The sequence below is a fragment of the Psittacula echo genome (assembly GCF_963264785.1).
Source record: "Psittacula echo genome assembly, chromosome: 1".
In the NCBI taxonomy this organism is placed as follows: Eukaryota; Metazoa; Chordata; class Aves; order Psittaciformes; family Psittacidae; genus Psittacula; species Psittacula echo.
In genome coordinates this window covers 24876931-24899312 of record NC_137735.1, presented here as the reverse complement: position 1 = coordinate 24899312, position 22382 = coordinate 24876931, and the positions used below count along the sequence as shown (strand labels likewise).

General features: G+C 37.4%; 1 protein-coding gene across 4 annotated transcripts in view; it reads right to left on the bottom strand.

The window, feature by feature from the left end:
• The window catches only part of TBC1D1 (TBC1 domain family member 1), a gene marked incomplete at its 5' end in the record, with an annotated part of 97600 nt that overhangs the window by 28036 nt on the left and 47182 nt on the right, over positions 1–22382 (bottom strand). Inside the window, 10 exons of one of the 4 annotated variants that reach the window (XM_080622072.1) lie at positions 5254–5393; positions 6413–6529; positions 8831–8989; positions 10743–10984; positions 12676–12771; positions 14025–14153; positions 16584–16694; positions 18258–18349; positions 19768–19900; positions 21152–21256. In XM_080622072.1, the coding sequence (XP_080478198.1) occupies positions 5254–5393; positions 6413–6529; positions 8831–8989; positions 10743–10984; positions 12676–12771; positions 14025–14153; positions 16584–16694; positions 18258–18349; positions 19768–19900; positions 21152–21256 (1324 nt within the window). Of the gene's footprint in view, positions 1–5253; positions 5394–6412; positions 6530–8830; positions 8990–10703; positions 10985–12675; positions 12772–14024; positions 14154–16583; positions 16695–18257; positions 18350–19767; positions 19901–21151; positions 21257–22382 lie in introns of all 4 variants that reach the window. The other 3 variants (XM_080622070.1, XM_080622071.1, XM_080622073.1) reach the window with 3 other exon arrangements.

The following is a 22382-nucleotide window of genomic DNA, read 5'->3' as shown; positions in this document are numbered from 1 at the left end:
TTCTGTTGCCAGAAAGCTTCAGATATGGAATCACACGAAGCAAGTTCTTCTAGTCTGACACAGAACTTAAGACAATGGCTGAATGAGGAATTCTTGAAAAATCGGGTATTTCGATGCAGTTGATTAAAATAAAGAGATTCTTTAGAGTGTGAGTTTTCTTTCAAAGCCAAGAGCTTCTTAAAAAGTTATTACTACCTCTTATTAAGCAATGAGAAATTAATGTCCAGATATTTCAATAGACACAGAAGCTATCACACATTATATGTGGTACTTACTGCACACAGCCAAGCGCTTGTGCTACAAATCAAGATTAGGAGTATACTCACCCCGAGAGAGGCAGAACTGAGTAGTAATTTCTAACCAAGTGGCTTTACTACAGTATTTTCAGAACTAGTCATTAGTTAATTAATAATTTTGCTATTAAAAAAGAACCACTGAAACAGCATTGGAAAACACATTACACAATTTACACCACATAAACATTTCAAGTACAGTATGCTAAAGCAACAGTTCACAGTATTTGCAGTACTACTGCAAAATGATTTAAAAATACTTTTGCGTAAATAATGGAAGAGATATAACCCTCACCACAAAGTTAGGTAAGTGGCAAGTACAACTGGTTTTAAGAATAACAGTTCTTCAAACTTCTCTTCAGCATTTAAATTTTAACAGTTTGGAGTCTCTGTCTGCCAGAGACTGAAGCCCAATTCATTTTAATGAACAAATCAAGTTCTTTTTCCTATACAGAGATACTTGTACTTTCTAAAAGAATTCTTTTTCTGCAAGTCAAGTTGTAAAATGCTATGTAGTAGTTCTGGCTAAAGTTCTTTTTTCTTCCCACCTGAATCTATTTTCTGAGTGCTGCTGAGCAATACTAAGCATCTCATTCCTCTGAATTGCAATTTTTCACCGTCCAACATGTAACTCCAACCCGCTGTCCACCTTTGAAACAAATCATCCATTCTAAAACTGACACTGCTGTTTTAAAAATCCTGCTGTCTACTGCCACCAACATCCTGCAGCTCATGACAAACATCATCACTTTCTCACCACTTACTTCAGGAACCTGTTCACACTCTCTTTAAGTGTAGTACTTGACTTTACCCTGCTGGGAGTTTCTGACAATCTGCAAAACAGTTCTCCCACTACAACAAATTCTGAATAGTCAGTATGTGAAAACTGTAGTGAAAATAGTCCACTGCACAGAGATTTGTAGATGCTGAATAGAAATATGCAAATATTCTGCTGCACTGCAGCACAAGGTGAAGTTTCATGATCACTCTGCACTGATCTAAGCATGTCCCACTTCTGAGCAGGGTAAGAGCACCCACCTTCAGCTTCCCTGCATGTGTCCCTCTTTGCCTCCCTATGCCTGCTCTAGTGCTTGTGTAATACCAGGAGTGGGACTAGAAAACTCATCCAGCTGAAAACTAATCACCTTTTCTGAGTAAGCTCATACTTCAGCTGGTTTGAAATGATCACCAAGATGCTCCTTTCCCATTTTAACAGCGAAGACAGAGAACTAGGATGTCCTAAACCACTTGCATAGCCACAAAATTATGGATCTTGTTAGAAAGACTCTAGAAGTATGACGATCCAGCTGCAAGTAGGATGGGCAGGTATAAAGGTAAAAATCAAAGAACTGAAGAAACACTTTTATTACTTAAAATGTTTTAGACAGTGAGTGGGAGAGCCAGAGTGACTTTTGCGCACTCATACAGAAAACAGGCAAAAAATGCTTCAGATAAAGAGATTAACAAAAACCTTCTTTCAAAAGAAATATAGAATTGTAACACACCAAATGTGATCCATTTTGCAAGAGACCTGTGCTCCTCTTTTTTTGTCTTTCCACTTTGCAGGATACAACACTAATTCTACACCCACAAACAAACAAAAAAGAAAAATACCAGAGGACAAGACACTGAGTATGTCTCAAGGTGGTGGTGTGGCCATGAGAGAAATGCTTCCCCTATGTGCTCCACATCACCCGCAGCAGCACAACCATTCCATGGGAAGTGGCAAACAGCAGCAGATGAGGCTGGACATTTGAACTGTAGCTTGCTACAATAGAACTACCATAATTCAACCCTGCAAACATCCAGCTGCCAGCTGGAAAGCAATAAAAATCTCTACAGAACATTTCACCTACGCAGAAAATCCTTTCCAGATCTCCAAACTGGAGATCAGCTTCCTCTTCAGGTTCACCAGACATCACCTGGCTGTCCTGCCAGGCAGCAAGTTGCATAAGGCAAAAATTCCAAAATCATGTGTTTCATTGTAAAGTTATGTACAGAAGCAGAGGAAAATAGCAGGGAAAGGGGAAACTGGCAGCATTCACAAGCAGGAGGTGGTTGAAGGAGGACCTGCACTTGGAACATTGCTCCCATAACAACCGAAAGTAACAGCCTCCTAAATCTGAGGCTTTCTGTTGTCTCAGAGTGCTCGTCTTGCCTAAATGCAGCTGGATTGAGTCCAGTCTTCAAGCAAGGCAGGAATCTCAACTGGCAAGACAAAAATGGCTTTCTAGTGTATCTGTTTGCAATACTTTTTTTTTTTTTTCATATCCTACTGATTCAGAACTGTTTTTCATTTTACTACTCTCCTGGACACCTTCCTCCATGTACAATAAACCCCTCCTTTTAAGTAATGGTGTCTGCAAAACAAACAGCATGACCTCTGCCTAGTATACACAATGCAACCACCAAAGCACTGCCAGCAATCATTTCTTTCCAGCGGAGCGACAGGAAATGAAGTTTTAGTGCAAACTATCTGGATCCTAAACAAGTAGAGGACCCAGAAGCGCAGGACAGTGGGACTCAAAGTGCTGTCAGCTTCATGTGAGAACTCAGGACACCAGACATTTCCAAAGTTCAGAACCTCATAAGATTAACCTCATAAGATTAACCTCAAAATTTCAGCCAAAGCTGAAATTTTTCCTTTAAAAAAACCCCAAACTTTTAGTAAATACACCTTCTTATCCTGCTGCATTAACTACACAGAGTGGCAACAAACACAATGCATTTTGAGATCCAGCTCACCGTTTGCCTATACAAATCACAAATACAGGGATCTAGATCTTCTTGTGTGTACAAAGTTAAAAGTTGTCTCTGTTTCTTGTGACATCTTACACATGCATATTTACTGATTACAAACCAAAGAAGTTACTGCCACAGAGCTGTATCATTTTCTTGACAGTGCCTGCCCACATGTGGTCAAAGCAATACATAGTTTAGGCCTATGCTAAGCCTGAATAACTCTATCATCTCTGATTCACAGAGATCCATGTCTCCTGGTTGAGACTTTTAAAAAATCCCTAGGTTTTTTTTCTCACTGCTCTCCTGCAGAGTACCCTGGATGGGTGTATGGACTACTGCACTTGAATGGAGAAACTGGTCACTGGAGTCAGTCTATAAAGGGAAACTCACAATGTTCCCTTGCTTCCCTCTGTTTATTCTTACTTTTGCAGAACATGTTATAACATCATCTTAAAAACCTTCTTTGCCCTCTGTTCAACTGGGCTGAAATCAATCTTTTGGTGATACATCAGCTGTTTGCATAACTTCTGTTTCCAAAGGAAATCAAGATAAAAAGAGCGAGAAAGACTAAAAGTACAGGTAACATAAAACCAATAAACTCCAATGCATGTGCTGCTTCTCCTTGAAGAGAGTACCAAAGAAAGAGGAACAAGACGATGAATGATAGCTACATTTACTTTGGAACTACAGAGGTCACTAAGTTAACTGTGGTGGCGAGACCAAAGTAAGATCATCTGTATAGCAGCTCTCTTAAAGGCTACAGAGGCTGGAACATGAATGAGTATTTTTTACTGCCAGAAATGTTCCAGGGGGTGCATGAAAACCCTAACAGAAAACCCCATACTTGTCATAAATAATAATAAAAAAAAAATAAAAAAGAAAACCTAACTCCAAGTTTTCTCTCTGGGTTCATAAATTGAATATGTACATTGGAACAAAAACAGAAAAAACAAAACAACAGTAAAGAAAAAGGCCAGATATTTTAAATTGCTCTTTCTATTAATAGTACGTCCTTATTTTATTTTGGCCACGCTTGTTTCTCCAACTATTCTGCTTATCCAGCTGTAGGTTGTTAAGATTGTATCTTGCAGCTATTATGTCTCAGAGGAAATGCTTTGATAGGCAATTTAGGGTGGTTTTTTTCCCTATTTAATATGGGAAAGTTTTGTGGCTTTCAAAAACAAGTAAGACTATTTCCGGTCACAAAAAGATGCATCAAATCTGCAAAATCAGTAGCTTCACAGAATGGCTTGAGGTTGATCCCTCACATGCCTTGCAGAATAGGGGAGCATTTAAAGTGTATTTACATGCTCTTGAGATCACTTCATTTTGAAATACACTAAATTTAAGAGGCATCTATGCCCATACACAGCTTCCCCAACATCAGTCAAATTACATTGCAAGCATTACATTAACAACACTTGTGTTATGTGCTGTGTCCAGTTAATCAAAGTCTCTCTTTAAGATGCAAGAAGGAAGTAAAGCTTGCAGAGCTCATGCTGTGAAATTCAAGCTTTAATGAGCCAGAGACCATTATCTACAGACACAAGCTTTTCTGAGGCATTCTTGGCCTCAGCATGTGCTGTAGTACCTGGCTCATATAAAGTGAGAAGCATAAAATGCCACACCTGCACTCTCATGTACAGTGATTTTTTTTTTTTAGTCTGTGGTTCTTAAGCTTTACAGAATTTCAGGAGATAAATATGAGAACAGTGGATAACTATGTCTCAAGTGGCAAAAGTCACAGAGTGGAGCTGCCACTCTGGTCAAATGTGGTCAAATTCAGTCTGGTATGAAGTACACTTTACAGAACTCAGCTGAGGTCATAAAAGAAATTTAATTCCTTCTGCTAAGCCTGGATTTTTCTAGTCCATAGTTCTATATTGCAGCATGGAAAGATGAAACAGAAGCCTCACCTTTTCTTCAGAGCAACACTTGGTGATGCTTTTTTTAAACCCAGAACTCATTAAAACAGTACAAACAAAAATAATTGCTTCTCCAGTTAGTTAATATGACACAACTTTGGAACTATGTTACATACAAAGCTGAAAACTAAAAGCCACAACAGCTGATGAGCTTGGCTTGACCAAAGAGTAGGTGGGAAAGTGCAAAGACAGTACAAACAAAGCACCAGGCAAATTTGTCTGCTCAGTAGACAAAATGATCCACACTATCTCCACTAACAACATTCATGGAAGCAAATGAACACAGACTTTACCATCATATCGACTGGGAGAATCACATGCTTTCTGAGGGGTTGCCACTCGCAGGAATATCTGTTGCCTCCACGAATGCCGTCGTGTTCTTACAGGGCTGTCCTCACCAATGGCCTGCTGGCTGTGTTTGGAGTCATAGCCGCTAAAATAGTGAACACAGAATGGCTCGTGAGTAGTTTGCCTGAATCTGCTATCAACAGTGACAGCCTTCAGTGAATGTAACAACAGTGACCATCAGCTACAGAGTGTAGTGTGCTGTGCACATGCTGGGTCAAGCTCTTAGTGAGTGAAGCTTGCTTTGTGGCAGCAGATTTATACAAGGTTGCAAACATCACACAGGTTCACCAAAAGGGCCTGGCAGCTCTTCTCCAGTTTTAATCAATTCTCAACTTTCTCTGCAGCAGTGTATGAAACCCAATGCATTAAAGACACATACACCATATTATATTTTTACCATTCTATTTAAATGCCATCCAGAAAATCTAGTAATTATTCATAGGAGGCACAAAGAACTGCTGATACCTTTTATCAGCATATATCAAGGAGCTTTATAAACACCAACTAAATTTGCAACCTCCTGTGAACTGGGTATGTAATATGTTCATCCACAACACAGACTTGAAGCAAAACTTTTGCCCTTTGTGTTCACAAGTCACCATTTGAAATAGACAACAACCTTTGGAATAGTGTTTAGGAACCTTGTATGTTACTCATTTGATGCAATCCACAAACTACATACAAAGCTTTGTGTTCAGAATATCAAACGAAATAGTGAACAGCAATGCTGTTTTCCTATTAAAAATCCCATTAGTAACTTTCAGTTGTTAACATCTTTATTCATTGCTTATTCCATCCTACTTAGGATGAACCATGTATATACTCTTAACTGAAAACTGCTAATACAATGCTTTGGCAGGAATAATCACTGAAGTGCATAGGTGGAAGTTGTATGATCATTATCACATAAAAATGGCTAAGTTCTGCAACCATAATGGGAAAGGAGTCTGGTACAGCTCCATCCTTTTGACAGCAATCACATGCAGAATACATGCAAGTGAACTGTTGCACAAATCACATTTTGCAAGTGCAAGAAGCATTTGAAATAGTTGAAAGAAACCTTTGAAAACAGTTTTACCTGCAGGCTTTAAGAGAGAACCCTACCTTGTGCTCCTAAAGTCAGAGGTGTTATTTTCATCTACAGGAGCCAGAAATTTTAAGAAATTTGGCACAGAAGAGGAAGAATGAAGCTTTTTCCTTAAGGCAGTACGGTAGGAGATGCTGAGAGTGCAGTTGGGAAAAGTATAGTTTAGAACAAAGAAGTATAAATCCACAGAATAAAAATAATACATACTGCTAAATTTCAAACAAAAAGCAGCTTAATCCTGAAGGCCTGAATATCAAGGAAACCAAAGTCAAAACTGAAATTGCTAATAATGTGCTACTTTGAAATACATATTTGTTTGGGCAAACTAAAATGTTCCAATATAAATAAATGTACTTCCAGTGAAGTTACTATTCTTTGCTATATTCCAAGATACTTAGTGCATGTTTCAAGTAAATTCCTTTAATCTAATCGGAACTGATGCCAACTTTATCATTGCACATTTACTTAAATACCAGTTTCAATGACTAAGTTTGGGGGAAAAGGTTAGGAAAAGCTGATGCTGATAATCATTGTAGTGGCAAATGAAAACTAAGACTTGGGCAAAAAACATTCTGTGACACATTAATAGACAAGCTTGGAACTTTTAAGTTAAAAGTTGAGCCTTCTGAGTGATCATTTAGGACTGTGGCTGTATTTATGCAACAGACAGGAACACTAATCAAATTTCATCAGCAGTCTTCTGGCCAACATACTGCCGCTCCCTTTTAAAATAACAAGCCCCCAACATGCTCAGAAGAATGCCAATAGATGGAAGTGAGAACAACTCAGATAATGAACAGGTTTTGCATGGAATTAAAAGATATAAAATTATTTGGCTAATGACACTACAAGACCTTTTCCCAGAAGAGTACACAAAAATAGGCGAGTAGGAGAATTTACTCCTGAAAAACTAAGTTTAAAAAAGAACTGCTTCTGATAATCCACAAATTATATATCTGGATGGCATTTAGCACTGTCACCTGAAGATGTGAGTGGGATGGAGATACCCTGAGATAAGCACTAGTATGAAGTGAAGCTCTTCTTTAGCAGATGGTATTGAGCATGAAGGCGATAAGGTGTGCCCTGCAAAGAGGTTTTTCTTAAAATCATATTGTAAATCCATCACAATTACATGGTAATTTCACTTACAGAATACAGTCAATTTAGGTAGTTTGACCTTACTGATTTAAACTCATTAGCCCATTTGATAATCTCTATAAATTTCCATTTTCAGTCTTGTTTCTTAGAGGTTTGATATGGTATACCCTTAAATGACAGGGAAAGGGAAGAAGCTGCTACTCTGCATGCCGAATCATTACCAAATCTACTTGGAAAAATCTGCTTTTGAGAGTTTAATCTTCAGGATTCAAGTAAGTCTTATTAAAATGAAGACTAAAGAGGACATTGTAAACTCATTTCCTACACCATACTTCTGAGGTGAAGCTAAATTAAAGAGATGCTAGTCCACAAATATAACTGAAGGAACTGGTGAAACAAGGTTCTCAATTGGGTATTTTCTCACGGTCAGAAGAATCAACACTTTGGGAAAACAGGAAACCTTCACCTGAGAGAACAAAACCAAACAATAAACAGCAACAGCAATAAAAATTGCCTGCCAATGGTCAATGACTGTTAACAGCACTTCCAAGGATGTTTGGTCTCATTAGCCTTTTGAGCTAAAATAAACAGTTTTAGCTCAAGGGGTTTCAGAAAGAGTTGCATGGTTAAGATTCTTAGGGAGCTACTTGTTTCAGATTTTCAGGGAAATGACGGGTTAATGTCCTTTGCTCAACATTCTCTATACATAAAGAATTTCTAAGAAAGGAGGCACAGAAAAGTATTATTTGATATTGCTCAAAGGAACGAAAACAAATACATAAGCTGGTGGTTGGGGTTTTTTGATTGCTTATTCTTGGGTTTGGGTTTTGGGGGGAGTGTTTTTCTGTTTGTGATTTTTGGTTGTTTGTGGGTTTTCTTTGTATCAGCTGTCCACAGTCCTACGTCTTGCCCCATTTATTTAACTTTGCCAATTTGCCCTTAATGTCAGGCACAAAAGAGTAGTAATATGTTTATGTGTTATCACGAACAAAGCAGAACAGAACCGAATGATTCAGGAAGGACAAAGTGAGCTGAATCACAGGTTCTTGGCAACTTATTCCTCACACAATTTAAGTAGTGCTGCTGTCTGCTGCATAACAAGTTTCTTTAGAGCCAGTTATTCCAAAGCAAGTCATGTGTCCATGTGTCTGAAAGAATTTCATTTATTAAAGAAAAAAATTACATGGATAGCAGTTCTGCATTCAGTAGTAGAGCAGTTAGTCCCCCTTCCCATAAAGATCTACGACCTTTGGTCTATATTAAATTATTTACACTATTGCTTCACATTTATGACATGGTAAAACAAACACTTCCCCAAACTATGCTAGCTAGCTCACCTCTTTTGCGTAAATTGCCCACTTTGTTCTCCGCTTGAATTATGCCTTAGATATTTAAAGAAGTTGGGTGAAGAGGCTGAAGGATTAAGACGAGTTAGAGTAGGAGAACGCGCAAGTTGACCAGAAGAACTTTTAGATTCACCAACAGATGTGTTCAAACTGTATAGTGGGATTCCAACCAGAGTGATGGAGTTGAGGTGGCACAAAGAACAAAACAAAGAAAGAGAGGAAAAAGGGAGAAAGGGGAAAAAAAAAAAAAAAAAAAGGGAAATCACTTCTCTAATCTCTGAAAGAGACCTGGCCTATACAAATGAGCCAGTTCCTATGTTTTTCACAGTTAATGCAGTAAGTGTAAGAGGCTGAACATTTTAACCCAATCAGCAAAGTCCCAAATACACACTTACAGGCTTCAGCAAGGCATTTCAGCGTATGACTGTATTTAAAATAAACTCCCAAAAAACTGTCACTGACACACCCCTTTCTTCTCCCTCATATGCACTTCCTCCTGGTTTCTATGATAAAGCCAGGCATACGATCAAGAGTTCTAATGGATGAGAAGTGAAATGCTACATGAAGAACTGAATTTACTTACACTTTGGAAACAATTGAAGAATTGAGGTAAGCTGTTCAAAAACACTTATAAAATGCACAAGACTCGTTAAAAGTCTGTAATGCCAGTGATTTTTGAGAACTTTAAGTATACTTTTCTTCTAAGTTTTCCATTTCCTCTAGTTCTATACATTTGCTAAAAAGGGAAGCAGTGGTGATTTCTTTTTGCTTTATGTGAGGGAGCATGCACAGTCGGTGTTACTAAGAATTACACGATCAAACCCAAATAAAAATAACCAAGGAAATTAAAAACATACTTAATTTCTAGCTGCATTCCTACAGTACAATAAGAATTGATTGAACAAGCAGCTACAAATAGCAGGGCAACTCTCAACAAACACTACAAGTCTTAAATTGCACTACAAAAAATTTCTAGTATTATAGAATTAAAAAGGTTCAAAGAAGGGACAAAAAGGCAACCCAGGTCATGTTTCATGTCAAATACTATAATTCTCCTTTTTTCACTGTCATCACCTGTGCCTGCAAAACATGCAGGCGTGTTTTTTTACTGCCCCACCTCCTGCAGAGAAAAAATGAGCTGGAATGCATACAGATTTCCTACTGTCTAACTTGTGTAAACGAGCATCTTGGCAGCAAAACAGAAGCCTACAGACAGTGTTTCCATAGTAATTGGGAAAAGCCAGATATAGGGAGCAAAGAAAACTGCCATAAAGTTAAGAGGAGACTTTAGAGATGTGGAGGCAGGCTTTTGAAGGAGGACAGTTTGAAGAATATTAGCATGAAGGCAAGCAGTAACTTGTTTTTATGAGTAAAATCTATATAGGCTTGTTGAAAAGTTAGACAGGAGCCTCACCTCTATCAAGAATTAGGCAATTTATGTCAGTTTTTGTGTTATTTTGAAGTCACACGTGAATTCACCAACTAGTAAGGTTTTCAGGATCACAAATGCTACCAGAATTTTCTCTATAGACAATAAGAAGTAGCATTTCTTTATACTGCTTGCAGAGCGAAACAACCAACATTAAGGAATATTGCTTGAAAAAATACAATAAAACCCCATAGGAGCAATCCTATGTTGTGCTTACACTTATACTGTGGAACTACATCATCTTATGTTTTCTCTCCCCTGTGGAGTACACAGGGCTAAAAGTGTTTTTAAACAGAATACCTACAAACCTCCAGTGAGTGACACACTACTGTGATACATTTCTTATCCATTAAGAGGACATACCTGGTGTGCAATTATCATCCCAAAATATGTCCTCAACAAACAAAACCATAGCCTGCTTTTTGTAAGTCTTACTTTCTTTTGTGAGGAGTCTCTGTGCTCACTGAGTGATACCTCATAAGTTTCCTCTGTGGAACAGACGGTGATGTTTCAACAGGTACCAGAGATTCCTGGCTTTCTGTTGGCAAATGACTCAGTGTGTTTGCCCGCCTCCGAAAGCTTTGCTGAGGTAACTGCTCAATTGGAGAATCATCTGCATCGCTGAAGAGATCACCCACTGATTCACTGGTCTTGACAGTGTTTTCTGTAGGAAGTGCAGGAAATCTGTCTTTCTCCTTTTCATACAATGGTGCTTCCTAGCAGTGCAAAATATAAGGTTATCAATCTTATCAAGAGTTACCAATCTTTGAGGTTGCAGTCTCATATCATTATTCACATCCCAGAGATCTTCTTTAAACTTGCATATTTTGTCATGATAGCCTAAAGAAAGAATCTTTGATGGTTTATCTCTTTGTTATTAATTATTTAGGTCAAAAAATCACAGTCTCCATTTTACAGAGGAAAAGTAATTTTGAGAATAATTGTATTTTACAGTATATCAAATACAACTCAGAAGAAATGGGGTCAGAACAGTACAGAAGAGTAATATTTGGGTAACAGTGACAGCAATGAAAAGGGTGACATTTCAGAGTACTATATCGATTGCACCCCATCTGAGAATATAACATTCCTATGCCTAGATGCCTGTTTCAGTCCAAAACCATGCATATTTCTTCATTGACCACCTCATGTGTTTCTTGCAGAGCTGGCCGTTCTTTCAAAAACATAAGCAGTAAGAATAGATTCTTCACTACCTGAAGTCAGGAGTCCATAGGTGATGAGGCACTAGAGAAAAATCAACAGCTGTATCCAAACCTGCAGAGTACTAGGCTGCCCCCACGGAAGAAGGCTGGCTTCTTCTATGCTGCTTGTTTCTATTGTTTTATTCAGACTAAAAGCTTTCTAACCATGCAAAAGGGGAAATTACTCAACCTTTTATTTGAGTTTTATGCTTCTGATTAATGCAATGCTGCATTCACACTATGCACTTTCAGGGCTGAAACCAACCAGATTAGGATCTGCAGCATGGCAATTATTGCATTTATTTTACTGCACATTCTTGCAAGATTCAGATGATTTATATAATATTTTATTTCACACATATAGACTCACACAATAAGATACATAAAAAATATATGTTTATTTACAGTAACATGGCTTTTCTATTTCAAATAGAGACCCAATTGCACTGCTCTCTTTTTATAGCATGGGGAACAGAATGAAAAGTCTGAAAGCAACTTGAAACTTCCGGAGAACAGAAACACAGATTTACTAAGAGTCCCATCTTGTCAAACAGTATGGAAATCTCCAGTGAAGCTCTACAGATAACAGCATCTTACATGTCACCATTGTATTGACATGACTGTTATTTCTTAGCCTGAAAGTCTGTTACCAGAGTAAACTAGGAAATTATTTTGCTCAAGCTGTCCCTCAGAGGACTTGCACACATTCTGACAAATTCCATACATGAAAAATGATTTGGATAATCAACTAGCAAATTCTAAAAAATTTAAATATTGCTTCAAGCTGGAGGCCAGGAGAGTGGAAGGAAGGGATGACATGGGGCAAAGGGAAAGGCAGTCATTGATCCAAGAGGCTGCCTGCAATGAATGCAGCCCTGTCACCCTCAGAGGGACTTGGTACAGGAATAAAGACAGACCCTATGGATAAGCAAGTGGCAAAAAGACTTTTGCAGGTAGGAAGAAAAAGATATTCTTACCTCCCTACTCTGTGATACTGTTTTTATCATATTGTTTGATTGCTCTACAGTTTATTTCCTTTCACATACAATCAGTTAGCTTGCTTACTCCCAAAAAATAATCAAAACAAAATTCAAGATGCTAGAACAGAACAGTTATATGAGTGGTTGGTAACCACATTTCACATCTGACTAGTTGTTTCAGGGCATATTATCTGAAGTTTCCAAGTATATACATTCACCCCAGACTTTACTTACTTTACGTGTGCCGCTTAAGGAACGGGATACAGAGCTGTCCAAATCCACAGCACCAGCACTGTCCAGTGGACCTCTGGCTTTACTGCCCTGCAGAGACAAAGCACACCAACAGTTAGGATTATGATGTATACGAATACCAAAAAAAGATTTGTGTAGTATAGTCAGGATCTTTAATTTTCAAAGACAGTATCCAATTATATTTCCTGAAATGTCTAAGAACAGCCTTTGTCCTTGTGAGAAACAAAGGCTTCATTCAGGATATTCTAAAGGATCTGGTGGAATTGAGGAATTCTCATGGGAAATTATGTGCTTTCCATGATATGTACATAATCACATATTGAACACATGTACTGTAACTACTGTTAAAGTACCTTCTGAATTCCAAATGGGAAATTTTCACACTAGGTACTTCTTACCAAGATAAAAAGAAACAAGAAGGTTTATAAAGCTCTTAAAACCATATAAATTTAATACACAACAGAACATCATTTCTGATATTATCATTTCAAAGCCTACAAATCAGAAAGCATAAATATTTTTGCATAATCTGTTCAACAGTATTTTTCTATAATGTTTTCATGTAACCAAAAGAAATATCAAGAAACATACTATTGGGTTCTTATAAGCTGACACAACTATGGAATTTCTATCTTTCTCACCTTAAACGGTATCATTTTTTTATGTTCTGAAGTTAAGGTTTATGTTCTCTTTGAGCTGTTATTCTAGGTAAAATACAAAATGTTATAATTATTCACAATAGTGACTATTCTCTCCTTCAAGATCAGGCAAAATGCCTCAGATCTAATAAAAATAAAGAACTTCCATTAAAATAGACAATGAAAATGCAATCAATATACAGCTGTGCTTATGTGAAAACACCTTATGCCAGTCAGGACAAACTGGCAAAAATTACAACAGTAGCTACTATACTTTGTGTAGCACCACTAACGTTATGTTTCATACACTGAACATGCTCACAGCAGAATTTTACAGGGGTGAACTCTAGAAATGCTGGCTGGGAAGTAACTAAAAATCTTCCCTATGTGCATAATAATAACAGGGAGAACATGCTTTTGCCATCATTTGTTTCATGGAAGCAGGTTAGATACAATGTCTGAAATAAGCTTTGAAAGCCTTGTTTTGTCACTACTAGTTGCATGTCTATGAGCCAATAAACTGTACTAAGTCTTTGATGAGAAATGAGACTGCCAAATTTTTGTTCCTTTAATATTTGCTGCTTGGCATTCAAGCTGGAAAGATAACAAATATTACTTTTCTATCATTCAAATAAATAAAACAATGAAATTATGTTCAGAGGCAATAAACATGATGATACTTACACGTGACAAAATGCTTTCAAATGATTCTGTCAGAGATCTTTTTGCTTTGTTCTTTAACATATCTAATCTGAATCTCGAAGCAGTGCTGGGCACTTCATTTACAGCATTCTCAGCAGGGGGTTGTGAAGTCTGCAAGTGTTTAAAAATATAAATGTGAAATACTCAACAGCATGGAGCAGGATCTCAGTGAACAGTCTGAAGGCTTCCATAACCTGGATCAATACTTTCTCCTGGTGTCCTTGGCATTTCATGCCTTTTGATCTTTTGATACTTATACTGAAATTTAACAAACTATCCTAACATAAGACCAGGAAATCTCCTAAAGGAAATGTGTTGAGTGTAGTGGCTTCAGAAGAAGTGCCCCTTCAATAAGGATTTATGGTTGTGTTGGAAAATTTTCTTTAATTTTAAAATGTTTAAGTGTGACAAATTAGAGATCGCTGAATGGATTTACTTTTCTTGCCAAGAAATAAATCAAAAATGGTGAAGCTCACGATTAACAAAAACTCTTAAGTGTCTCCACTATATTAAAACAGGGCTTCTTAAAGGTCAGGAAGATGTATAACAATCTAATTTTTCTATATATTTCACCAGTAGAAATACTTCCATCTTAAAGCTAACAGTCTATTGAGAGTTTTGCTTTTTAAATATTTCAGTTCATTTTTAGTGCTTGCAAAGACCAGCGTAGCAAATACAAAAATGACTCTATGATGCACATATTACCATCCAAACCTAATACCTGCAGCTGATACCAGAGCACAATTTTCAGTGTTGTCTTGGGGGTTCATCTTGAGGCTGCTCTATCTTTTTGGCTCTAACTTCAGAGCTCCGAATGCTTATCTTCTTTTTACCTTCACTCATTTTATCCACAAAGGACAAATTTGATGCTGCCTGCTATTACATTCTTATGAAAAAGACACTTAATTTGAAGGTCATTTTTGTTACATAAAATCTATGTACCAGTATCAGGTTTTGAGGTTGGTTTTTTTTTTACATTTTTCCCTCTCCTGATTTAAATATTCGGAAAAAAAAGAATTATGAAAAGCTGTAAAGTGAATACCTTTTCAGAAAAGAAGGGAACAGGGACATCAGGGTGTTACGGGTTACTAATTGCTGAGACAAATAACACTGCCAGTGTACATGTTCAAAGGTATCTGCTATTACACAGCACTGGAGATAAATTATCAGAGTAAATATAAAATGTTGTGCTAAGACAAATGATGGGCTAAGGGCAAGTCAACTCTGTTGTTACAGCATTGGCATCTTTGCAAACGTTAGATTAACCAATTTTGGTTCCAGGAACTGAGTAAACAGACTGCAGCAGGCCTTAGGGATTTTCAAATCACACTGAAGACATATCAAGATATTATCTTGCTTCCTATATCCCTATTTCCAAGCCATTCACGACTGACAACTATTCGATAATCGGCTGGCATTAGACTAAATAAAAATATTTCAGGTATGATGATAGAGGACCTCAGGCAATGTTTCTTCCTGTCATACCACAACTACAATGCTCTTTTCTTAAAAGCATATTTCTGGTGAGATGCCCAAGGCAAAAAATCAGAGAACAAAACATGCAAAATTTTCTTCCTGCTTCCTCAGGGAGGTCAATAGTTAGCCAGTAAGCCATAAAGAAGAGATTAGCAAAGTGAACAAACAGTAAATAAAGACTTGCTGCTATGTCCCGAATTTCTTCTGGGTCTCATTACACTCCATATATTTACTTGCTAGTTTATATCACAAATGGACAACAGCAGTCATCATGGTGGAATTACCAGCCAGCAGTGGTGTGACAGCCAAGATTTTTAAAAGGGTCAAATAAATGGAACTGAAAGTTTTCAGAGAACTGGTGCTGATCCTCTTTCAAACACAAATGTCCCCGAGGTGTCTCAAGTTAGTTAGTTAGTCACAAAGCAAGGCATGCCAAATCACTAACCCCTTCTGAAAAATCTTCACTGTGCTGTATAAATAGCCAGTTAAACAGCACTGATTCACCCTGATACAGAATGAAAACTCTGCAGAAATGGATGAGCTGCAGATGTGGTTTCTGCAGCAATCCTACTCAGCTACTCCTCCTTGAGGCCACTTCCAACGGTAGTTTGTACACAAGAAGTAACTTCCAGCTATTAAGTAAATCTAAGTCTTTATCAAGAATCAAATCCATTCTGTTGTCAGGACACTAACTCATACAGACAGCGGGATGGCAAACGCCACAGACTATCCAAGAGCAATTACAAATTCGTTCTCTCACACACAATGAATTTTCATTGCAGTGAGAAGAAAGCAACAACCAGATCAGTGGTCTACCTTGTTCACATACTTATCTCCTAGGCCTGAAATCAGACTGTACTGGGTACCTCAAAATCAGATATGCCTGTTGTGGCACAGAACAACAGCCTATGAATCATAAGCAAAACCAGCGTTCACTGTTCCCGGCAGTCTGAAGTTCCAAAATGCCAGTGACGGAAATTTGCCTTTGGAAAGATATAAAAATGGAATGGAGTTTTTTTTTTCATGGATTCTCCTTACATGAACTAAAACTTAATGATTACTTACCTGTTTTGCTTCTCCAACGTGGACATGGTCCTTCTGTTTTTCTTCATACATGTTTCTCAAAACAGAGATAACCAACTCATTCTCTTTTTGATCATTCCTTGGTCTTAATTTCTTTAATTGAAAACACCACAAGCACAGTAATTATACATTTGTATACCAGTTAGCAAATATTTACTCTTTTCATCTTGTCACTGTCAATACATCACTAAGGTAAGAACCAGTTTAACTTGGTTAATGCTGCTACTCCAGTCCACCAGAGGACACCAGTGTCCCAGGCAAAGCAGGACACAGGTATGGAAACACTTGACCTCACTTCATACACAGCAGAATTCACATGAAAGGACAACTCTGGAGGTATTAAATTGTCACAAGCATATTAAGACATAAAAAATATTTTTGCCAATCAGCTTTTGATGTAATGAAAACCAAAATACTGTGGTTCTGCTGCAAAACCCTTCTGCTAGAAAACCTCACTGGACATTTCAGTTTCAGGAAATTACACAGGTATTTTAAAAATCAGTGCACAAGGTGAACATGTTTCCCTGCTGTATTCTATTTAGATCTGAACTATTGTAAATGAAAATGTTTTTAGAACAAGTTATTATAGAATTTAACCCCAGAAACCTAACTTTTGAAAAGTATATGCTGTTCTAAGACTAATGACGTAATGCAGCGGATACCTTATGAATTAGGTAATGCCAAGGTAGCACATCAGATTAATAAAAATATCTTTAGAAGGACAGTTATCGAAAAATGCAAATCATGGTTACAACATATGGAGCTCTGAGAATGCTACAACTAAAATTTCAAGCAGTCCAACTCAAAAAAATCAGCTGAAAAAGGCAGACAAGAGAGACATCCCCTTGGTTTGACCAAGTTGAACATTTGCAGACTCTCATCAGAATCAATTAACAGTTTCCTGTGACTACTAGAAGCTTTAGACCTTTAAAATGTGTACAGAATACTAAAAGGCAACAATGCCAGCTAGCTACTATATACTAAGAAATTAATTAGGTCATGGAATCAGTCCCTCAGAATAACTTCCAAATTTGGTACTGGATGATGAACTGCCACAAGGAAACACACAAAGAGACTGAAATGACTCAAGAGAGGAAGGAAATATTATTTTTAAAAAGTCTGAAATTCCCTAATCTTCAATAGTGTGTCAATCCCAAAGCGATTTCCTACAATGTTAATCTGTCTTACATCCAGCTATGCTTTCCTCTGTGCTAAAATGGATTTAATTCAGAAGATAGAAAGTTAAACTTTTTTAGTTAGTTTGACAAGTATTAAGACCAAGGATAAATTTTAAGCAGGATTTTTTTTTGATCTGGGAATGTTACAGTAATTTGGTTTGGTCAAATTAACAGTTGAATGTTCTCACAGTGTAAGTTATTTTGCTTTCACCCGCAAAAAATGTGTGCATTTTTACTCAGAGAGAAGTCAACTTTTTTCATTGAAAGCAGAAGAAAAACAAGTAAAATGAGTCATTGTTATAACAGGACAAGTTTTTAACAGCTCTAAAAAATAATGATATTGAAATTAAAGCACAAGGTGATTAACAGTCTATTAAATGAAGATAATTCACAAAAAACCCCACAACTTTGGTGCTTGATGCTGATGCTAGCAAAAACATCAATTGCTTTGAAATCTTGTAGGAAACATAGAGCTTACCTTAACCTCTTCAAAAACAGAGGCCTGCTCCTGGTTATTTAGTGTTGTTAGATGCTTTTGTAGTTCTAATTTAGTCTTAGAAGGGTGTAACCCTGCCAATAAGAATAAAAAGGAACAAATCACAGGGTGAAATTTGTCAGAATTAATCAATCAACATAAATATGCTTGTCAGTTATTCAAGCTGACCCATTGCAGTGATTTCATAATGGGGCATTAGAAAGAACTCTAGGTTAATTTAAAGCTGTTAGTGAACTCATGTCTTTAAAATGAGGGACATGAACTCTGTAACGAGGAGATTTACTGAGCAGACCAGGATTATACTCTTAGTTGAAGATTCCATTATCACACAAGATAAAATAAACCCACAATCGACTGCATTTTAGCAGACTGCTTTGCTGGTGGTTTATGCAGTACTACTTAGATTTTGCTAATGGTATAAATATGATTTCCATTGATTTTCTCCAATTTGTATACCTTAGCCTCTTCTGAAAAAGAGTAAATTTATTACATATTAGTAAATTTCTTGCTTTGCCTCTCGCTGACAACATTTACTGACCGACAGTCTAAAGCAGACTACTCTCGTTCAGATTATTTTTCCTGCTCTCATCCTGGATTAATTTCTCTTCCTCTATTTTCTGTGGAAAAAGAGCAGACTATCAACAGTATTTTGTACTTCAGTTTCTGATCATGGCATTTCTCCTTCAGAAGCAGATGATATATTTAACCAGATGGCATGATTAAAGGCATTAAGAATCCTTTGCCTTTAAGAAATTACTCAAAAATCATAGCTAGTTGAAGACCAAAATAGAGTGAAAAATGCTTTTGGAAGTTCTCCAGTTTCATCAAATTAATACTAGATAGGTTTTAGTCCAACAAGCTACTGTCACGTGATCTGACAAGCTGCTGTTGCCCTTTATTCACTCAAGATAATACTTAAACAAACAAAACCCAACTGTGAAATTTGCTGAAATGCAAAGAGGTTCTGTTTGGTTTTTTTTCCTTTAAACTTGTTTTCTGAGCAACACCTAAAACTCTTAACTGTTGCACTTTCATGAAGGGGCATAAATCAACACCACAAACATGAATAAAAAGCATACTGTTCAGTTCATGTTTATGGTAGTGTAATGCTGGTATTTAAGTGGATTCCACAGGACAGGAGGTCAAAGCTGTTGCAGCATATATTCTTAAGGAGTTTCTTACCTGCAATTTTCAGCATTTATGTGGCTAATAGAGCCATGCTAGATGCAATTCAGTAATATTTAGACTCTATTAGTTTTCAAAAATTCAACTAAAATATAAGAAAGGAGCTTAACCTTTGTTTAGAAAATTCTTATTACCTTACAGACAACTTGACATTGCAGTCTGCTAAATAAAAAGACTGGCTTTCAACCCTCCATCCCAAGTTCCAGGCTCTTTTTAAGCATTCATTCCCATAGAGTTTCACATATAAGACTGTCCCCCAGGAAAATTACTAGAAGAAATATTCAACTAGGAAGTTTTTAAACCTCACCTTCTATCTTTTCACAGAGTTTATGCAAGCTTTGCATAGGACATCCTTCACAGAGCTGGGGCTGTGCCTTGGAAGTCTGCTGCACAGCAGCTACGGTGAAAGCCTGTTTCAATGTCATCATGATTTCATCAACCTGAAAAGAGTAGAGTGCAAAAGAACAGAATTTCACTCTTCCACTGAGCTTCTGTTTTCCTTAATGCAAACACGACAGTCTTTTAGAATACTGATGCTTGTTTGGGAATGTGGTTATGATTAAAAAGAAAAGCTGTTCCCCTGCCATTTCTGCACACAAACACAAAGGGAAGACAAAACTCATTGTGAAGTCATATCACTCCAGGCCACCTAATTTTATGACTGTGGTCTAATAAAAGATACTACCTCTATCTTGTCTGTGATAAAAAAGCTTACTGCAGTTGTGATGCACTAGCCTGACCTAAAGCACAGTGTAGTCCTGATTTTCTGAATGGGTGCTCTATGAAGAAATCCTCTTCCCAAAAAGAGGAATAGTCTTAACTTTGTTTTACTGGACTTTAAAGGGGATTTAAGCTTCTGCCTTCAAAGCAAATTAAAAATCCTTTGCTATGTCAGTTACATTTTAGTAACTTTTATGTTAGTACTATGTACTAACATACATACTAGTACTTTTAGAATCATAGAATCATGGAATAGTTAGGGTTGGAAAGGACCTTAAGATCATGTAGTTCCAACCCCCCTGCCATGAGCAGGGACACCCCACACTAAACCATGTCACCCAAGGCCTCATCCAACCTGGCCTTGAACACCGCCAAGGATGGAGCATTCACAACCTCCCTGGGCAACCCATTCCAGTGCCTCATCACCCTCACAGTAAAGAATTTCTTCCTTAGATCCAATCTAAACTTCCCCTGTGTAAGTATTAACCCGTTACCCCTTGTCCTGTCACTACAGTCCCTGACGAAGAGTCCCTCCCCAGCATCCTTGTAGGCCCCCTTCAGATACTGGAAGGCTGCTATGAGGTCTCCACGCAGCCTTCTCTTCTCCAGGCTGAACAGCCCCAACTTTCTCAGTCTATCTTCATACGGGAGGTGCTCCAGTCCCCTGATCATCCTCGTGGCCCTCCTCTGGACTTGTTCCAACAGTTCCATGTCCTTTTTATGTTGAGGACACCAGAACTGTACACAATACTCCAAGTGAGGTCTCACGAGAGCAGAGTAGAGGGGCAGGATCACCTCCTTCGACCTGCTGGTCATGCACTATAAAGTACATGTATGTTAGACTGCTATGTTAGTTACCTTTTTGAAATAATTATATTTCCAAGCAGAGCAGGATTTAAAGACATTCAGCAAAATAAAGAGCATAGAGCAACAGAAGACTTTTAGGGCCTACTGTTCCATTAGGCACTTACCAGTGCTTCATCTGTACACTGAAACACGTAGCAAACAAAGTGGAAGCCTCCATTTTCTGCAGACTCTCTGCAGATGAACCCAAAGTGATCCACATGTCTAATTCCCTAGTACAAAAACAACAGTAATGAAGCAGTCATATGTACTTTCAGTGTTTTGTGCCAGTATTTCTTCAAGTAACAGAAGCATGAAAGGCCCAACAGCATTACAGGTAGGTCCCATATCACTGTTACAGCTACATTAAAGTCATCTGGCCATTAAAAATCTATTCTATTTCTTCATGAATCTTAAACTTCACTTAAGTCTAAGGTTGTTTGTTGGTTTTGGTGGGGTTTTCTTGTTGGGTTTTTTTTCCTCTTTTTTTTTAAATGACAATTTGAATGGATTCGTTGGAAAACACTTACAGAGATGAATAAATGCTATTCAAGATGTATTTTACTCAGTTTTAGAAAGACCAGGGGGGCAAAAAGCTCACTCTGTTTTTCTTCTCCTTTGCTTAAGTGGTCAACAATTGCTTTACATTTCTAAGAGCAAATGAAAGCAATAGTGAAAAATGGATAAACATTTTTGTTTATCTAAATAAAAGCTTGGCTAGCTAAAAAATGAAAATTATTTAATATAGGACTTAAAGATCACACATGGAAGCATTTATTTTCCCTAAAGGCATGCAAATTCAGGCATAATCAACCAGCAACAGTAGATAAACATTGCATCCTGGTAAAATGATAAGAAGGTTTTTTTTTAATTGCTGGGAATTTTTTTCTTTTATGAAAAGACTTTCAGATGAGTTGAGTTAGGTGATCGCAGTGCACATCCCCTCAGTGCACCATGCTTGTTTAAAGAAAAAAACCCAACAACTCATACTTATGAATTGCATGCACAGTGGTAGAGTCTGTTTATAGAAATGCATTTATGCTCAGCACCATCTTAGTACCTGCTAAATGTTATAGCACAACAATATTAAAATCAAATAAAGAGAAGCAATACACTGGTGTATCAATAACCATAATGATAAATCACAGTATATTAGAAATTTTAGTGAAATTTAAACCATGTGAAGATGCCAAGCAGGACTTCGAACAACTGTGTGTCAGGCCTGCTGAAATCTTAAACCAGAGCTGATCAGGGTGTCCATTCTAGATCATATTATTCATCCATTGCACACAGAAGTGAGTATTTATCTCAGAATTTACAATGTAAAGCAAGAGAAAATAACCATGGTTTTACAAAATT